At 35.9% G+C, this 19760-nt stretch overlaps 1 protein-coding gene across 3 annotated transcripts in view; it reads right to left on the bottom strand.

Moving 5' to 3' along the window:
* The window catches only part of UNC13C (unc-13 homolog C), a 612857-nt gene that overhangs the window by 208217 nt on the left and 384880 nt on the right, over positions 1-19760 (bottom strand). For all 3 annotated transcript variants that reach the window (XM_060618476.3, XM_060618475.3, XM_060618477.3), the window contains exon 21: positions 8299-8432. In XM_060618476.3, the coding sequence (XP_060474459.1) occupies positions 8299-8432 (134 nt within the window). The remainder of the gene's footprint in view (positions 1-8298; positions 8433-19760) is intronic.

Below are 19760 nucleotides of genomic sequence, written 5' to 3' on the forward strand. Positions count from 1 at the left end.
GCTTTTAGAGCTGATAACGTTCAAAGATGGGGAGTATCAAATACAGAGGAACAAGTTAAATATAACAAAAAAGCAAAAACAATGATCCATAACTTGCAATATTCTAAAGGACAGCTAGCTTCTGCAAAAAGTTAGTGGCATGGATAAACAAAAAGTGAGTGGAGCTGAGCTAGAATAAAAGAGATTTGTGCCACTTAACTACCAAAAGTAGTGTGTGAGCCTTTTTAGGATCCTGAAGAAAACAAATGTAAAAGGCATTTTTTTTTTGAGAGACTGAGAGCGAGCACATGTGTGTGAGTGGGAGAGGGGCATAGGCAGGAGGGCGGGGATTGGAGAGAGAGAGAGAGATTGGGCTTGATCTCACAACTGTGAGATTATGATATGAGCTGAAATCGAGTCAGTTAACCAACTAAGCCACCTATTCCCCCACCCCCCAAAGGCCTTTTTAGGTAATATTGGCATTACTGGTAATATTATTAGTTGTGACAATGACATTATGATATGCAAAAAAATAGCCATCATTTTTAGGGATGAATACTGAAGTATGTAGGGATGAAATGATATAATGTTTGACATTTGCTTAAGATAACTCAGCAAAGAAAAAAAAAAACCTCCATGTATATATGAAGAAAATATGACAAAATCTTTGCTATTCCTGAATGTAAGTGATGGCACAAGGCTGCATTGTATAGTCTCTCTACTTTTTAGAATGATAAACACTTTTGTAAGAATTTAAATTTTTTATTGTTTAATTTTTTTACTTGAGTATAGTTGACACACAATGTTACATTAGTTTCAGGTGTACAACATGGTGATTCAACATCTCTACATGTTATGCTATGTTCACAAGTGTAGCTACCATCTATCACCATACAACATTATTAAAATATTACTGACTATATTCTCTATGCTATGCCTTTTATTCCTATGACTTATTCATTCTGAAACCTGAAGCTTGTACTTTCTACTCCATTCATCCATTTTGCCTATTTCCCCCACCCGCCTTTTCTCCAGCAAACATGCTTGTAACGGGTAGGAAAGGGTTAGATGCAGTGTTGCCATAAATTGCACCCATGACACAGCACCATATAATCAAGAGGGAACTCCCAACTGTCATCTTCTCCAAAGGAGCAAAGGGTTTGAAATGCATACCTAGTTCAACTTTTAAGACTCCCACCTGATGGCACTCCTGGATGGCTTGGTAGGTTAAACCTGACTCTAGATTTTGGCTCAGGTCACGATCTCATGGTTTCATGAGTTTGAGCCCCACATCAGGCACTGTGCTGTCAGTGTGGAACCTGCTTGGGATTCTCTCTCTCTCTGCACCTCCCCAGCTTGCTCTCTCTCTCTCTCAAAAAAAGTAAATAAATTCTTTAAAAAAAATTTTTTTTAAAAAAAGGGCTCCTACCTGAGGGATGGGTCCTCAAAACACCTAGCTCTGAAAGCCAATGAGGGCTTATGTCTTCAAGACTCACAGGATTATAGTAAATAAATAAGTAGTTATTAATGGGCTTGTGAGCACTCCCTGTGGATATCCCCTCAAGGTTCAGCCCAGAAAGAAAACACAAAAATGCCCATCTCCTAGTCTTCTCCTGGAAAGGGCTAGACTGCATATTTTATGAGCCTAGGGGTCTAGCTTTTAACTTAGCGTGCATCTAGGAGTTGGCTGAGATCCTTCCCAGAGTTTGGTGGAGCTGGTGGGCATTTCTCCGATGTTATCCCTCTGCCTTGCTCTAACAACAAGAACAAATTACCAGTATTTCTCCAAAAGGAGTTTGTCTGTACCATTGGTGACCCAAGTTACGGGTGCCACCTGAGGAATGGGTCCTCAAATCACCTATATCTGATAGCTAACGGGGCTTGTATTCGTGACTATAGCGAACAAAGAAGCAGGACTATAGCAAACAAAGAAGCAGCTTTACAACAGGTGCAGGAACACCCCCTCCCCCAACTCCACGGCTATAGACCAGGGCTCAGTGCAGAGGGAATAGGCAAAAATGTCCACTTTACAGTTTCTCTCTGAAAGGGCTTAATTACATTTTTTTCCCAGTAGTTGCCTGAGCGTCTAGCTTCTAATTAGCCTTCATTTGCTATCCCCTCCCTTTGGGAAATTGACAAGTCTTGGCAAACTCTCAACTATGGAAACCACAAAGAACAAAGATGGTGGCTTGGACATTCATAAAAATTTGAGAGACAACCTGAAGCTCAGGCTGGGGTGACTAATGAGACCAGTCTGTCAAGACTGGGACTGGTTGCTGTTTTATCTAATGTGCAGAAACCAACACAGAGAGTGAAAGAAAATGAAGAAATGGGAATGTTTGAAACACACAAAAAGCAAGAGAAATCACCAGAAAATGATTTTAATAAGACAGCGGTAAGTGATGTACTTAATACAGAGTTCAAAATAATTGTTTAAAGATGCTTACTGAAGTCAGGATATCAATGCATGAACAAAGTGAGAATTTAAACAAAGAGGAAAAAAAAAAAACCAAGAGAGAGTTTTAAAAGCAGGAAGAAAGAAACAGCTTGTTATACAGGGAGGATATCCCTAAGACTATCAATGGATTTTCAGAGGAAACTTTGAATCCTAGAAGGGAGGAAGATGATATATCCAAAATGCTGAAAGGAAAAAAAAAAAATACAGCAGCCAAACAGGAATACTCTACTTAGCAATGTTGTCCTTCAGAACTGAATGAGTTTTCCAGATAAACAAAAGCTGAAGTTCATCATCACTAAACTGATATATGGATCAATAAACCAATGCAATAGGAGTACAGAATTAGACTCTCACAAGTATATTTAATTGATCTTTGACAAAGTCGCCAAATTAATTCAATGGAGAAAGGATAAATTCTCCAACATTTGGAGTTGGAAAGATAAGCATACAAAAGAACATCCCAAAGAATCTTGAACTCTGTATCATACTGTATACAAAAAATAACTTGAAATGAATTATAGACCTGAATGTAAGACATCTAGAAGAAAACTGTGGTATTACAGCTTGACCTGTGGGTGTTGTAAGATGTTTTAAATAGGATGCAAAAAACTCAAATGATAAATCTATAAATTGGACTATCCCATCAAAATTTTTCAAAATTTCTTCAAAAGATATTAGTAAGAAAATGGAAAGAAAGTCACAAACTAGGAAAAAGTATTGCAACATTTATACCTGACAGTAGACCCTTATTTACTCTGTGTAAAGACCCACTATAACTCAATAATATAAAGATAAACATCCCAATTTGGAAAGGGCAAAAATATTTTGAACATCTTCAAAAATCTTTGATCTTCATCAAAAATACATAGATTGCAATTAAGCACATTAAATGATGGTCAGCACAGTATTTAGGAAAATGTAAATTAAAACCATGATGAGACACTACTATACACCTATCTGAATGGCTAAAATATAAATTCTAACCATATTAAGTTTTGGCAATGTACAACCACTTGGGAAAGTAGTTTGGCAACTTTAAGAAATACTAAACATATACCTACCACATGACCTAAAATAAAGGTAAGATGATGTCTCTGTAGAGACTTGTAAACAAATATTCATAGCAACCTATTCTGGAAAAAAATCTCAAATTGCAACCCTAACCCTAATCTTAAAAAATGAATGGATGGGTGAGCATTTTGAGGTACATCAATATAGTGGAAAATTACTCATAAATAAAAGGAGACAAAGTATTGCTACTTTGTCACAAACGTCACATGGAAACTTATTAGGGTGATAGATACCTTCATTATCTTGATTGTGGTGAGGGTGTTTCGGCTAGACATATATGTCAAAACTTATCAAACTGTATACTTCAAACATATGCAGTTTTACTGTATTCAGTTATACTTCAAAAATATGTTAATAAGGGAGCAAGAGAACCACACCAGAAGATCTGAAAATATTTTGCTTCATGGTTTCCTATTTCAATAAAATAGTGAAATTTCTATAAGCATTCAGAAAGCCACTTCATAAATTTAAAAAAAATGTTTATTTCTTTTTGAGACTGAGAGAAACAGAGCATAAACAGGGGAGGAGCAGAGACAGAGAGAGGCACAGAATCTGAAACAGGCTCCAGGCTCTGATCTATCAGCACAGAGCCCGATGTGGGGCTGGAACTCACAGACCGCGAGATCATGACCTGAGACGAAGTCGGGACGCTTAACTGAGCCACCCAGGCACCCCTATAAAAATTTAAAATGTGAATAAATATGAGGTGCCTGGGTGGCTCAGGGTGCCTGGGTGGTTGTTGTTCATGGGTTCGAGCCCCATATCAGGCTCAGGGCTGACAGTTCAGAGCCTGTAGCCTGCTACAGATTCTGTATCTCCCTCTCTCTCTGTCCCTCTTCTGCTCATGTTCTCTCTCTCAAAAATAAAAACATTACAAAAATAAAAAAATAAATTAAAAAATGTGAATAAATATTGCTCAAATACTTCAGTGCATCAATTAATAATAAAGTAGGAACAGAGAGAACATATGCCAACTACATATACAGGCTTGCTTTAATTTCTTCATTCATTCAACCAATATATATGCCTGGAATTATATTAGTATACAAAATAAAACCCTATTCTCAAGTTTCATCCTATAATTATTATAAATTGTCATAAAATTTGAATGAGCCAAAGTTTACAATGATTTTGTCAGTCATAACAATGCTTCATTCTATAACTTTGTATCAGTAACCTTAGATTACACTGAATGACAAAAAATATCCCTATATTTTTATATCATGTATTCACTTACCTTTGCCTTCAAAATAAAACTGAAACTTGTTTTAGCCTGAAACATCTGTCTCAGATTTGACTGTGCCTTCAAACTTTAGCGTCTATAGAGCACATGAAGGTATATTATTTATATTACAGACTTGTGTGCCAACTTCAGATTTTGAATCCATAGATTTGAAATAAGGCTCAGAATCTGCATACCTGACTAGCAGACCACATGATCCTGACCCAGGTGGTCTGGACTCATCACTCTGAAACACTGCTAGCCTTAACCAACAAAGGAGATAATTAGTGAAGCCTAAATGTGATGACACCCTGTCATCAAGAAACAGGTGTGAATGAAAATCTCACCAAATTATACAAACGCATTGGTCACCAAGACCACATCTCACTCATTAGAAGTTCACTTAAAACGTTAAACAAGAAGCAAAATGGAATGATCCTTAGTAAACAAAAAATCTTTAAAACGTCCTCAAAATCTGAACAATTACAATCATAAAACATCGATTACAAATATAGGAAGGCATTCAGGTTTTTTTAGGATTAGGGTCTCATAGGAGAAAAAAAAAAAAACTGATTCCAAACCCCTACATCAAAAACATAAAGGAAAAGAAAGACATTCCTTTTCTTGTATCATTACTCCTTTTTATACTGAGTAGACTGTTTAGTTCATAATTTAAAATTTATTTGTGCCATAACTAAATGTATTTCCTCCATTTCTTCTAATACAGTTTCAAAAAGTCAAATAAAAATTTGTAATATGTTTCTTAGTACATGATTAAAAATAATTCTGGAAAACTTTAATTAATTCCATGATTTTATGATGCATCTTTTACTAGTCATTTCTGGATATCTGATATTTGGTGAATGTAAAGAATTTCTTTGATAAAAAATAGAATCTTTCATATAACATTTGATTAGCATTTCTCAGATGTTTCTCTTTATTCAATACTCATTTACCAAATGGCATATCCCAACTAAAGGGCACAAAACAAGTATTGATCTCCCTATCTTTAGGAAATCTACTCACAGATGGGAATGCAAACTGGTGCAGCTGCTCTGAAAAAGTGTGGAGGTTCCTCAAAAAATTAAAAATAGATCTACCCTATGGCCCAGCAGTAGCACTGCTAGGAATTTACCCAAGGGATACAGGAGTGCTGATGCACAGGGGCACTTGTACCCCAATGTTTATAGCGGCACTTTCAACAACAGCCAAATTATGGAAAGAGCCTAAATGTCCATCAACTGATGAATGGATAAAGAAATTGTGGTTTATATACACAATGGAATACTATGTGGCAATGAGAAAGAATGAAATATGGCCTTTTGTAGCAACGTGGATGGAACTGGACAGTGTTATGCTAAGTGAAATAAGTCACACAGAGAAAGACAGATACCATATGTTTTCACTCTTATGTGGATTCTGAGAAACTTAACAGAAGACCATGGAGGAGGGGAAGGAAAAAAAAAGTTAGAAATGGAGAGAGCCAAACCATAAGAGACTTTTAAAAATGGATGGAACTGGAGAGTGTGATGCTAAGTGAAATAAGCCATACAGAGAAAGACAGATACCATATGGTTTCACTCTTATGTGGATCCTGAGAAACTTAACAGAAACCCATGGGGGAGGGGAAGGAAAAAAAAAAGAGGTTAGAGTGGGAGAGAGCCAAAGCATAAGAGACTGTTAAAAACTGAGAACAAACTAAGGGTTGATGGGGGGTGGGAGGGAGGGGAGAGTGGGGGATGGGTATTGAGGAGGGCACCTTTTGGGATGAGCACTGGGTGTTGTATGGAAACAAATTTGACAATAAATTTCATATACTGGAAAAAAAATGGAGAATAAACTGAGGGTTGATGGGGGGGTGGGTGATGGGCATTGAGGAGGACTCCTGTTGGGATGAGCACTGGGTGTTGTATGGAAACCAATTTGACAATAAATTTCATATTTAAAAAAAAAGTCCAAAGAATAAAGGAGAAAACATATCTGTTCCATAAAGCCCCCAGGATGAGCAGAGGGTATGTCTTATATTAAAAGACAAGATCTAGTCTTGAGCTATCAGAAGAAAATAAAACAGAGTCTCTATAGATATTGAGCAGCAAACACTCTGGTCTTCAGGTAGAATAAGTATAATAGGGAAAGGGGGAAGAAAGTATAAATACAAACCTAATGATGCTATAATGGTTGCATTTTAAAGAGGACCAATTTCTCCACAATTAGGAGGAATGTCGGAGAGATGAAAATCAGTGGTTAAGAAGCAAGGAAAAGATGAAAATTAGGATAAATTTATTTCTTCTGTAATTGAAATTTCAATTGGATTCGACGTAAGCTTTTTGACCCTGTCTTGACCATTATAGAGAAACAATAAGTCCAGTTCTCTATAGTAAGTCTGACTCTACTTCATGTTCTACTTCATGATTTGTCTATTTCTGCTACTCCTGCTGCCCATAGCATTTCAGGTATTACCAAAACGTCAGGATACACTCTCCATTAGTCATATTGCAAGTGCCTTGTTGGTAGACTTAGCCGTTACTTTGCTTTTTCTGTATAGCCCTCAATATGTGGGCATAAAATAAATACTAAATGTGCAACATTAAAGTTGGACAGCATCTTGGATATTATCTAGTAATACATCCTTATTTCACATATGAGCAAACTGAGACTCAGGGAAATTAGATAATTTGCCCAAGGTCTCCTAGCAAGTAGCATTTTGAAGAGTTGATAATTTTAGACTCCTCTAGAATCTGCTATTCTAGAATAGTCATGAGTTTTAATTCATCTGCCTTGTCTATCTGGTCATAATTTACAAATTCTATGTATAGAGGCATAGGCTTGCATTGTTATTTGAGAAAATGGACTTACTCTACTAAATATGGCATTGGGGCACCTGGATCAGTCGGTTAAGATTCTGACTCTGGATCTCAGCTCAGGTCATGATCTCATGGTTTCTGAGACTGAGGACCACATGGGGTTCTGCGCTGCCAAGCACAGAGCCTACTTAGGGTTCTCTCTCTCACTCTCTCTGCTCCTCCTCCACTAGGGTGAGCGTTCTCAGTCTCTCAAAATAAATAAATAAACTTTAAAAAACAGCATTAAATATTGCATTAAATCCATGGTATCTATTTTGAAAGCAAGCTTTTTTTGAAAAATTTTTATTATTACAAGTCACAATGAAATATAATTAATAATTTTGACATTCTTTTTAGTTTTGGGGGAAGTGCAGTGAGATAGTTTTGTGGGTTTTTTTTCTTTTTTGAGATAATGAGATAGTCATGAAAGGAATCAAAGGAAAGAAGAAACTTTTCTACATCAAATAAAAATAAATTCTGGGAAATATTTGTCTCTCTATCCAAAGAATCTCATTCTAACGGTCTTGAAGTAAAAATTTAAAATATCTCTGAATTGATATTTACTAATAAAAATAAAAAATCCTGCTTTATATAGCTTAATTTTAGAACATTTAATTTTGGAAAACAAACTTTTCCAATGAGAGTATAAACCATGCTTCAAATATTTTATGTTTTCTTAACTTTAGTGGAATAAAATCCATTCATTTCCAAGACAGCATACTTACTGATTCAGGACAGGTGTGTAGGCAGTTTTATCCTCATCAATAATAGTGACCATCAGTGTAATAAGCTGGGGCCAAAAATCCAAATTCTTGGTAGATGGTCCCTGATCTTCCCGAGGAATGTCCTGTTTCTTACTCTGCTCACAAGGTCACGCAACATTAAAAAAAAAAAAAAAAAAAAAAAAAAAAAAAGGTTAAATGGTATGACTTTAGTTTATCAGTGTCAAATGGACAAATCAGAGAAAAGTGGTTACAGAAAAATTCTTAGGTCATGTGAACCAAAGGTATTAAAGTCAGGTTTCCTTTCTTCATTGAATGACATCCCATTGGATAAAATCACAATGGCGAGCGTAGGCTTGTATTTCTAAGTTCTTTGGCTCTAGACTGGAAGTTGCTCTTTCTCAATTGTAACTCATATTCTTAGGAATTATTATTATAGAAATTATCCCTTTAATGTGGCTTCTTCCAAGGAGGGAGGTTGTTTTCCGTGTGTACAAAGGTGTGTGGGGGTGTGTGCATGTGCATATGTGTGAAATTTATCCTGCCTAAATATTTTGTTCACAGTTACATTGGTGGTAAGTGGGCAGAACTCAAGCCAGTACCGTTAAATTCTACAGTATATAAATGTTCCACGAATGGTCTGGAACACTCTTATTCCACCCACAAATGCATCTAGTTAAATGAAAAGTATGTAAGTCTATCTTTCATGTGTGTGTGTGTGTGTGTGTTTAAATCATATTTGAATCCTTGATTTATCGTGCTTCATGAATTCTCAAGCTCTAGAGAGTGTTGTCCAGGATGATCTAAATTTACATTGAGATGAACAAAGTACAATAACAATCTTGAATGTTTCACATATCAACTTCATACTCAACACATAAAATTCTTTTGTTTGGTGGGTATTCTTCGAGCACTTCTTCTACATTTACTTTAAATAATTAGGCAAAAAAGACAAAGACACAGACCATAGGGACCATAGGAAGCATATGGCTTCCCTAATTATTTTTATCAAATGATTTGTAAGCTTATAGGTCCAGGATATCTGAAAACTTCAATTTGTGGCTCAGGAAATTCATGGGTTCTCTGGTATAAAAGGTATATCATATTTTATTTGGCCCAAACTACTGCCATTTCCAACATCTCATCCAAAGATCAGCCACCCTCTGCCAAATGGTTGTATGCATACTTTCTAATGCTGCCCAAGACTTGCAACCAGATCTGAACGAGTCATCACCACGTTATTGTTCTCCCTGAAGTTAAAATACAGCCCTATGTTGAATCCACTTACTATTAGAGACCTCTGTACACAGACTATAATGTACCTTTAGGGACATATATTTTCCTAAGGTACTTCCAAGTGCTGCTGATTTACCTTTATGCCCAAAATGCAATAGATATTAAATGTTGGAGTGCTCAATTAGTCCAAAATTAGTGGCTGGCACAAATTACTTCAAATTTCCAAAATAAACTATAAGTACTCTCCAAAGGTTCTTAAGAACCTTGTATATCTGGTCCCTAATAACCACTTGAAACTTCTTGGCAGCCTTCCTCTTTCAATCCCGGAGGTACATCAAGGTACATCAGAAGATCTTCAAGAAGAAAATTAGGCAGAAATACAGGCTTAAAAATATCCATCTTTGTACTTTCAAGTTACATTTTCTGTTTAAATTCATCTTTATTTTGTGAACAAGATTTTATTACTGTCACAATAATGTGATTATTTACTTATCACATTAAGCTCAATAGATTTCTTCCTCTATGATGTATTTAGAAGTTGGGAGAACCTGGTAGATATTTATAAAGGTTTTAAGCGAAATTAGTTCTGATGGCCACAGCATTTGTTTGTCAAATGTATTTGAACTTGATTAATACTGTAATTAATCATCATGATTCATATTTAGCCCAACTATATGTCTCATTTTTTTCAAGTAATGTGATTAAATGAAATGAGTATAGATGACATGTCCAACATTTGTCATTCTGCAAAGAATAATATGGAAAGAAGGAAAAAATAACAGTTGAATAGGCATTAATTCCAAAGTTCCTTAGCTGTCACATATTATACTCTCATCACTTTTTATTATGACATCAGAAGATTATAGACGGTACCATTTTTCATCAAATTCTTTATGTTGAACCAGAATAAACCAAACTGGATGTTGAATCATTAAGTTTTTACAAATCACACGACATTATAAGAAACCAAGCTTTCCCTAATTTAATAATGCACTTTAAAAGACTGTATGTTTGAAAGGATGGGGCAGAATCATGTATACTGTAATATTTACCAGATTTCTTAAGAATTATTTTTTTCTAAGAAGCATATTATTAGTATCTTAGAAATCTATTACATTTGAGCTTATGATCAGAAAAATTAAGGTAATGTAGTGGAAATTCAGGAATCTGGTAATAAGTACGCTAATATTTACTGAAACCCTTACAAATTAATATTTATCATAATAAAATATATTTTATAATATTTATACTATGTAAGATAATATATAATGATAAACTCATTAACGACAATGAACAAATGAGAATATAATCAGCTTATAAAAATATAACTGAACAGATCAATTTTAATTATGATAATTAGAATTACAGTGACTAAATACTATTTTCTTAATAGATTATTGAGGAAAGAGACTTGAAAGACTGTGAGAGTATAATGGGAGAGAATTTGTGAAAATGGAAAGTAGCCAGCATGTGAGGTCACCGTTTCCAATGGTCACTTTTTTAAGTCTGCTTATTTGACAGAAAGAGAGAGAGAGAATCCCAATCAGGCTCCATATCTTCAATGAAGAGCCCAGCACAGAGCTCGAACCTATGAACCATGAGATCGTGACCTAAGCAGAAGTCAGACACTTAACAGACTGAGCTACCCATGTGCCCCTCCAATGGTCACTTTTATAAAGAATATTTCAATACAGAAAAGCTTTAATAGACAAGCTGATAAGATATACACTATACTTTTATAGTATCAAATGAGAAAATATGAAAATATTTCATGAAGAGATCAACATAGAGATAACCATTACATGTAAAAAAGAAAGTGTTGAAATAACAGATGCCATCTTCATATTAATGTGGAACTTGGACAACACTTCTAAACTTGTTATAAAATATGGCTGTGGCATTCCATGTATTTGTTTAATAAGCATAAAATTTTGAAATATTTCCTCTAAGGAGTTGGCTAAACAAAAGTTGGGGGAAGAAATTTAGTAAAGTAAGGGGATATTTAAATGCAAAACTACACAACAGATACATAATTAGGCAATTATTAGTAATCTGAGGCTACAAGCTTCTGACAAAGGGTGTTTCTCTAACATTCATTCTATTGGAAGTTAGTATTAGTTATACACACACATAAACACAGTCCATGCTCAAACAAATTGAGAAAATACCTGCTTAAAACAAAGTTAAACAGATTATTTCTAGATATCCTGGAGTAACATGCTAATGTGCATTGTGATTCTCTAAGATGGTGGTACTCAAACTTTAGTGTTTTATCAGCATTGTTAGGAAGGCTTGCTAATACACAGACTGTTGGTCCCTTTCCCAGAGTTGCTGATTCACCAAGTGTAGGGTGAGGCCTGAGGATCTGCATACATAATGAAGTTTCTAGTAATGCTGGTGCTCCTAGTTCAGAGACTAGTTTGAAAACCGCTATGCTGAGGGCTGACAATGGAACATGAGTTTCTCAAATATATTTGCAACTTACAAAGACCTCTATTCCCCTTCTACTCCCAATATCCCATCTTGTAAAACTTTCCACAGAATAAATCTTCCTCTGAACATACTTTGGGAAACAAAAGTCTACAGAGATATGGGTTAAATCTTTTAGGATCTTGTGCGTCATATCAAGGAATTAACATTTAAACCATATTAGATGAGGATCATTAGAAGATTTCAAACTTGAGTCTACTTACTTAACTACATTTATGTTTAAATGATTTGGCAGTCGCAGGAAGTTTAAGAGAAGTTAAACTTATGAAATAGGTACTAAGGAAAATTGATAGATTTATGAAACTACTTATGAAATTATTAATAAGTTGATAGAACTCATTGCCTAACTGGTGAGAAAGAAGAGAGAGAGGGAAAAATCAAATGGAACTATCCAGAAAGTAATTATGTAGATCAGTCTGGAATTTAAAGCAATATTCTGGACTGCTGATGTAGCTAGAAGAATTCCAGGATATATGTGATAGCTGAAATTATGGAGTAAATAAGATTACTCAAAGAGAGGGAGAATATTTGGCAAGAAGGAAGACACTGGGGAAAATAAATTAAAAAAAGGAAAATAATACAATTTTATGAGAGATAGACCTAGATGGGGTAGTGAGGCCCCTGTTGAAATGGGAGAGAATAGAATTCAGTGTATGTGGGGACAAATGGCATCAAACGAATGAAAAACATGGCTTCTTCCAAGTCAGGCCATAGAGTCTTGCAGATAAGTGAGAAATAATAGCTAGGAATTTCTACCCTGAGAGAAGAGGAGGAGTAAGTAATAAAGACTTGGGGGCACCTGTGTGGCTCAGTGGGCTAAGGACTCCAACCTCGGCTCAAGTCATGATCTAAGGATGAGTTTGAGCCCCGTGTTGGGCTCTGCACTGACAGTGCAGAGCCTGCTTGGGATTCTCTCTCTAGCCCTCCCCTACTTGCTCTCTTTCCCTAAATAAATAAATAAATAAATAAATAAATAAATAAATAAATAAATAAATAAAACTTAGGGAAAAAAAGGAAATCAAGGAAATGGTGTTGGATGTGTTACTGAGGCACAGTAAAAGCAGGAAAAGAGATTTAAATGTCTGGTCAGAGTGCTAGAAGTGCTGGAACAAGCATTGATTTTGGTCCAGAGGAAGGTGAAACAGAAACAGAAAGGCATAAGTAAATGCAAATATTTTGTCTCACTTCTCAGCTTTTGCCAAGAGCTCATAGACCACCACTGTACCCCTTTCCTTTGTTCTTTAATTACATTGTACTACTGAAAAGGCTACAGACAACTATTGTAATTTCTGCATTCTAGAGATGAGAAAACTAAGGCTGACATGGTTTAAAGTGGTCCATCCAAGGGGCACCTGGGTGGCTCAGTCAGTTAAGTGTCCAACTTCAGCTCAGGTCATGATCTCACAGTTCATGAGTTTGAGCCCCGTGTCAGGCTCTGTGCTGGCAGTTCGGAGCCTGGAGCCTGCTTCGAATTCTGTGTCTCCCTCTCTCTCTGCCCCTCCCTGGCTCGTCCTCTGTCTCTCTCAAAAATAAACATTAAAAAAAAATTAAAAGTGGCCCATTTGAGGTCATGTAAGGTCCTAAAAATCAGAACACCCAAACCTTGTAAACTTCATGTTCTCCAGGGAGCCTACTTTGCTCTGACCCCTTTCTCACTGAGTTAAAAATTATTCCAGTTAAAAAGAAGATAGAGTTGGATTTTGTTTGCTAAGTCATAAAGAAGCAAATTAAGTTACTGATTAATAGAGCTTATTACAGGGTTTATAATTTAAAAAGTTTGAGAGCCAATGCTAAATGGAAACATTAATAATTTTAATTGATGATCTAAGTCTCTCTCTATATCTATATAAAGGGGCATCCTTTTAAAGATGGTATCAATACTTCCCATTATTATTTTTCTTTTTTGCTTCTTGCAAAATTCAGTTCATCACTTACTTCAACCATTTCCAAGTTCATCATCTTTGATCTACCGACTTTAAAAGTATTTTCTGCTAGTACTCTTTAATGTCACTATCAGAGATGCCTTCTTCTCTCACCAAATTTTACTGATATATATTAAGTAACTTAAACTCTGGAAATGAATGGGAGAGATTTTGGAAAATTGGGATGAATGAGATGGATTTTGATCATACATTTAATGAATAGCCTTTAGTATTCTGGCCATACCATGGATAAGAAAACTAATCTTTCAGTGCAAATAAAGTTGTGCTACCTTTGCCTTTCTGGGACAGCTCTGGGGCAGAGCATATATTATGATTCCATGAATTATTGTATAATTGGCTTTTTAAATCCAGGGCCATGTAAACTGCAACATTGAGAATCTATAAGAAACACACTAAGGAGTGAAATATGAAACTACATTCAAAGAAGCTACTGACCAATGTTTTCTAAGTCTGTCCATACATCATGTACATCAGAATCATCTGGGTTACTTATAAGAAATACATATGACTTTAGAGCCTCTGGTGCAGAGCTATAAAATCAGAGTAAATGGAGGTATGGCCTGGGAATCTGGACTTAAACATACAGATATATTCTTCTGAAATCCTCATATTCATAGGAAGAGTCAGGACCCAAGTACTGACTTGTAATTGAGTCAGGTAAAAAAAGGCCTTATTTGCTTAGGAAGAAGAGTGATAGAATTCCTTTTAGGTATCAATATCAGTTAGGGATTTGCTAGATTTTACATTTTGTCATGATAACAAAAGACTTCTGTTTTACCTTTACATCTGAGAAATTTTCAACTACATATAGTTCCCTAATTTTAAGAGGAGATGGAATATCTTTCTGGATGTTTATGTGGTGCCTCTTCCAAGTGTTGATAAACTCCTCTGTTAGACCATTTCTAAAACATTACTTTCTAAATTAACAGTCATTAGGAAATTACTGATCTACTGAAATAACTAAATATACGTTGCTGAGAGCAAAAATCGAGCAACTAGTGGTCTTAAATAAGATTAATTACTGAAAATTAACACTGCTAATCTAGTTAGAAAGAAAAAATGCATATATTAGAATAATTCATTTTTACTGTAGCAAAATATTTGAATAATCTTTACTAGGTCCTTTCAATTCCAACAAGTCCAAAATATCTTGACCTTTAAATTGCCAAAACTGCATATCAAAGTGTTTGGACATTCATAATGGCTTTTAACAGCACTAAATGGTTCCTTGAATTTGAACAGATTATACACAGTTAAGTGATCCATAAACACATACCTATAAAGTATCATAGCTCTAAATGTAGATTTAAATATACAAATTACTTAACAGCATGGTGTAATAGAAAAAAAAATCATTGAACATAGAATCAGAAACTTATATTTTGCTCTTAGGTTGATATTAACTTGTACAATTTGGAAAAGGATTTAATTTTTTCAACTTCAGATTTCTAATATTGAAATAGGATCACACATACCCAATTCTGTTTCTGATCCTTCTAGCAAGTCTATAGGCAGAATATATTCAATAAGAGGATGTTTATTATTGTAACAGGTGAATACTTGCCTTTAATTAAATTCATAGCATATGGTATATAGTTTACCCAACTGATAACACTCTTATTAGAATCCCAAGAGAGATGCATAAGAAACTTTCTTGAATACGAAACTATTTTAGTGGGTAAACTAAAGTTTTTAGTTTAGTGGGTAAACTATAGTTTTTCCCTCTTCTCTTTACATAAATTAAACTTACATCAAAAAGGAAAAATGCAACCGGTCACATTTGGCTGGCACTTATTTTCCATTGAAGATACTACACCTATAAAAGAACTAGTAGTGCTTGGACAAAACTCAAGAGAACCAAGATAGCTGACTTCAAATACATGATGGGCTGTGGTATAGGAAGAGATTAAAAGATCAATTAGATTTGTCTTGTGTGATTAAGAAAAACCTAGTTCTTGCGAGTAAAATTTTCAATACAGAAGATTTTATTACAGCATAAGGAAAACTTTCTAAATATAATATCTCTCCAAATGTCATAAATCCCTGGAAATTAAGAGGCATGTAGAAAAATCCCTTGTCTATATTGTACCTAAAAATTGACCACATGTCAAGTGTCTTTTTAATATACTTTGATTATATGCCTATAACTATAATTACAGAGAAAACATAACCCATAAGCTTTAAGCATTTGATATGATATTGATTAAAAATATATGGTTATTGTTTTTAAGAGCTCTACTGAGGTATAATTAATATACAAAAACTGCAGATATTTAATATATACAGTTTGATAAGTTTGGACATATGCATACCTCCATGACACCATCACTAAAAACAAGGTAATAAACCTATCCATCATCCCCCAAAGTTTCCTTATGTCCCTTTGCTTTCTTCCCCTACCCTACATGTGATAAGGCATTTAATATGAGATCTAACCTCTTAATGATTTTTAAATGCAAATTATATTGTTAACCATAGGCACTATATTTTGTACAGCAGATCTCTAGATCTTAATTCATTTGTGTAACTGTAACTTCATACCCACTGAACATATGGGTATTGTTTTAAATGACTGGAATACATTGTGGCAGAAACTGGATAGCAGTTCCCTAAATCAGTTTCCCTTTTTCCTTGAGTACACAGTTACATTACAGTGGAGGATTAAAGAGGACTTTAAATTATTTGACAATTTTTCCATTAAAAGGTATGTCTTTATTTCCTTCCCTTGAATATGGATGACTTTTACCAATAGAATATGACAGAAGTGACCTGTTTTCAGGATGGTTTTAAGAAGCTGGCAATTCCCAATTCCCGTCTTTTGGACCACCTGCTCCTGAAATCCAGTCAGTGAACTGTGAAAATGCTAAAGTACTCTTTGGAGAGGTCCACATGGAGAAGAACCAACCGGCAGATGTGGTATAGTTCCCAGCTGACAGCCAGCACCAACTTGCTAGCCATATGAGTAAGCATGTGAGAAGTAGACCTTCCATCTCCACATAGAGCAGAAATGAGACTTTACCACCCAGCCCTGCTCAAATTGCTTATTTGTGACTGAAGTAAGCTATTGTTATTGTCTTAAACCATTAAGTTTTGGGGAGGTTTGGTACTCAATATAGATAACTGGAACAGAATTTGATACTCGAAGTGGGTCATTAATGTAACACAAACTTAAAACATGAGGCAATGATCTGGAACTAAGTGGTGGTAGGCAGAAGCTAGAAGAATTTCAAGAAGGTCATTAATGAAATCGGAGGACTTGCCTATGAGAACGTGAAGGTCGGTGAGGAAATTATTTAGGCCAGCTAGAAGGTGACTCCTATTATTTAGTGGGGAAAACATGCCAAGTGGTTTCTTACACCCATGTAGAATAAGATAATAGCTGGAAAAAAGAAGGGAGCTAAAAACCAAATACATCATTTTCCAAGCAGAATTTATAGGAAATATAGAGAAACCAGGATTTCCTGGGTTCAAAAATAAAACTTTTTCATCCTTAACCCCTCCAGAACGCAAGGCTTTCAATGTGAGAGATAGCTTCAGGGAACATATCAAATCCAGGGTGCTTTACTGGTATGACTCTAAGATCATGAAAAATATCTAGGTCCAAAGCAAGTTTTCTGAGAGCTTTATGAATATTTAAGGTATACCTAGTAGAGTTTCTAAGAATCTTAAGGAAGTTGTGCCTTATAGTTCATTTCCACTAGACAGAAAGACTTCTATGAATCTTTTTTTTTTTTTTTTAATTTTTTTTTAACGTTTATTTATTTTTGAGACAGAGAGAGACAGAGCATGAACGGGGAGGGTCAGAGAGAGGGAGACACAGAATCTGAAACAGGCTCCAGGCTCTGAGCTGTCAGCGCAGAGCCCGACGCGGGGCTCGAACTCACGGACCGCGAGATCATGACCTGAGCCGAAGTCGGCCGCTTAACCGACTGAGCCACCCAGGTGCCCCAAGACTTCTATGAATCTTAAGTTCATTGTCCTATAGCCCATAATTTTCCATCCAAGATAGAGAAGGTCTGTCTCAGAAAGAAACATGAGTGCTATTTTTGTCTAATGGAATGCTTACAGATATTTGAAATAAATTGTATCAGTCTGGACAGAAAGGAATTAAGTTAGTGTAAAATGAAAAGAGGATTTTGAATCTCTAAACTTCTATGGGCAAGAAGTAGACTAGAAGGCTACTCAGTTGTAACAATGAAGAAGGATAAATGACGTAGGGTCAAGGCTAAAAGCCCAGAAAATGGAGGCAGGAGTCAAAGAGAATAATTTCCAGACAGCAGGACTAAGCTCCAAGTAAGAACTGACAACGTGTTCCTAGTTACATTTCAGAATTTCTATGTTCAAGTGACTGTCATGTGCTTCCTATTTTTGAACAGAAATATGTTTCTGTTATACTATTTCCATGTCACCACTGTATATCGGGCATGTGGGGGGGGGGGGGCGCAGACAACATGGCTGTGTAGTTTCCAGATATTTAGATCAAGAGGAAACACACTTCAGAAATGGGACCAACAGAGCTTCATTTGCATCTGGACATAATTTAGAGTGATTTTGAAACTCAAGCATGAACCTGATACTATAATAGGAAAATAATTTTGTAAGGTGTTGGGAGTGAGTGCAATTTACCCTTGAGACAAATGTAATCAATCTATGGAGAGGCCCACAAGGAAATACACTAAGGTTCCTTGATATCACCTTCAGCTAAGCCTTCAGAGCTTTCATCTGAAAGATGACAGCTGTTTCCAACTTTCCAGCCATGTGTGTAAGCCATCTTGGAAGTGGACCTCTGCCGCCACCCCCCCCCCCCCACCCCCAAACCTGAGCTCTAATAGAGCCATCTCAGTTAGTGCTGCATGGAGCAGAGATAAGCCATCCCAACTGGGTCCTGTCCAAATAGCAGACATAGATTAATAAACAAGATAATTTTTTTAGCCACTGAGATTTGGTATTGTTACACAGCAACAGGTAAGCAGAACAACTTTATTTCCCAGCCTCCTTTGCAGGTAGTTGTGGAAATGTAACCGAGTGCTAGCCAGTAGAATGTGAGCAGAAGTGCTATAGCATACTAAACTTGCACATATAATCCTCTATGCTCTTTTCTTCTGGTTTGCTGTGCAAAAGCATAGCCACTTTACTGTCATGTTTAAGATGGTAGAATCATAAGAAGAAAGGGACTTGGTTCTCTAAATCGCTGCTGGAAGACTGAATAAGGTGCTTGTGGATGCAGTGTCATATTCCTTCAGCACACCTGATATCAATGCATCTCTGGTGAGCAATTCCATGTACGTTGCCAGAGTCCCAAATGAAGCACTTGCTGCAATGTCTCTCTGCTTTGCTGCTTGGGGCCTCTTATAAAATCACAGGTAGCCATTCTGTGCACATTCAAGTGGCCCAGAGGTGTGAAAAGGGTCAATAGCTCAGTCTCCTGTATTAGCTTCCTAGGGCTACTGTGACAAAATACCACAGACTTGGCAGGTTTAAACAGAACTGTGTTCTTTCACAGTTCTGGAGCTGAGAAGTCCAAAATCAGGATGTTGGCTGGGTTGCCTCTTTCTAAAGGTTGAATTTCTTCCATGTCCTTCTCCTAACTTTTGATGACTGGCCAACTTATGACAGTCTTTGGTCTGCATATGCATAGTTCCAACCTTTGCCTCTATATGTTCTTTCTCTCTGTGTCTGTTGTCTTCTTTCCTGCCTCTTATTAAAACATCTGTAATTGGATTTAAAACCTTACTCTTATCTCTAGATGCTTATTTTAATTATATCTGCAAAGGTCTTTGCTCCATGTAAGGTCAC

Source organism: Panthera onca, chromosome B3 (assembly GCF_046562875.1).
Source record: "Panthera onca isolate mPanOnc1 chromosome B3, mPanOnc1 haplotype 2, whole genome shotgun sequence".
Classification (NCBI taxonomy): Eukaryota; Metazoa; Chordata; class Mammalia; order Carnivora; family Felidae; genus Panthera; species Panthera onca.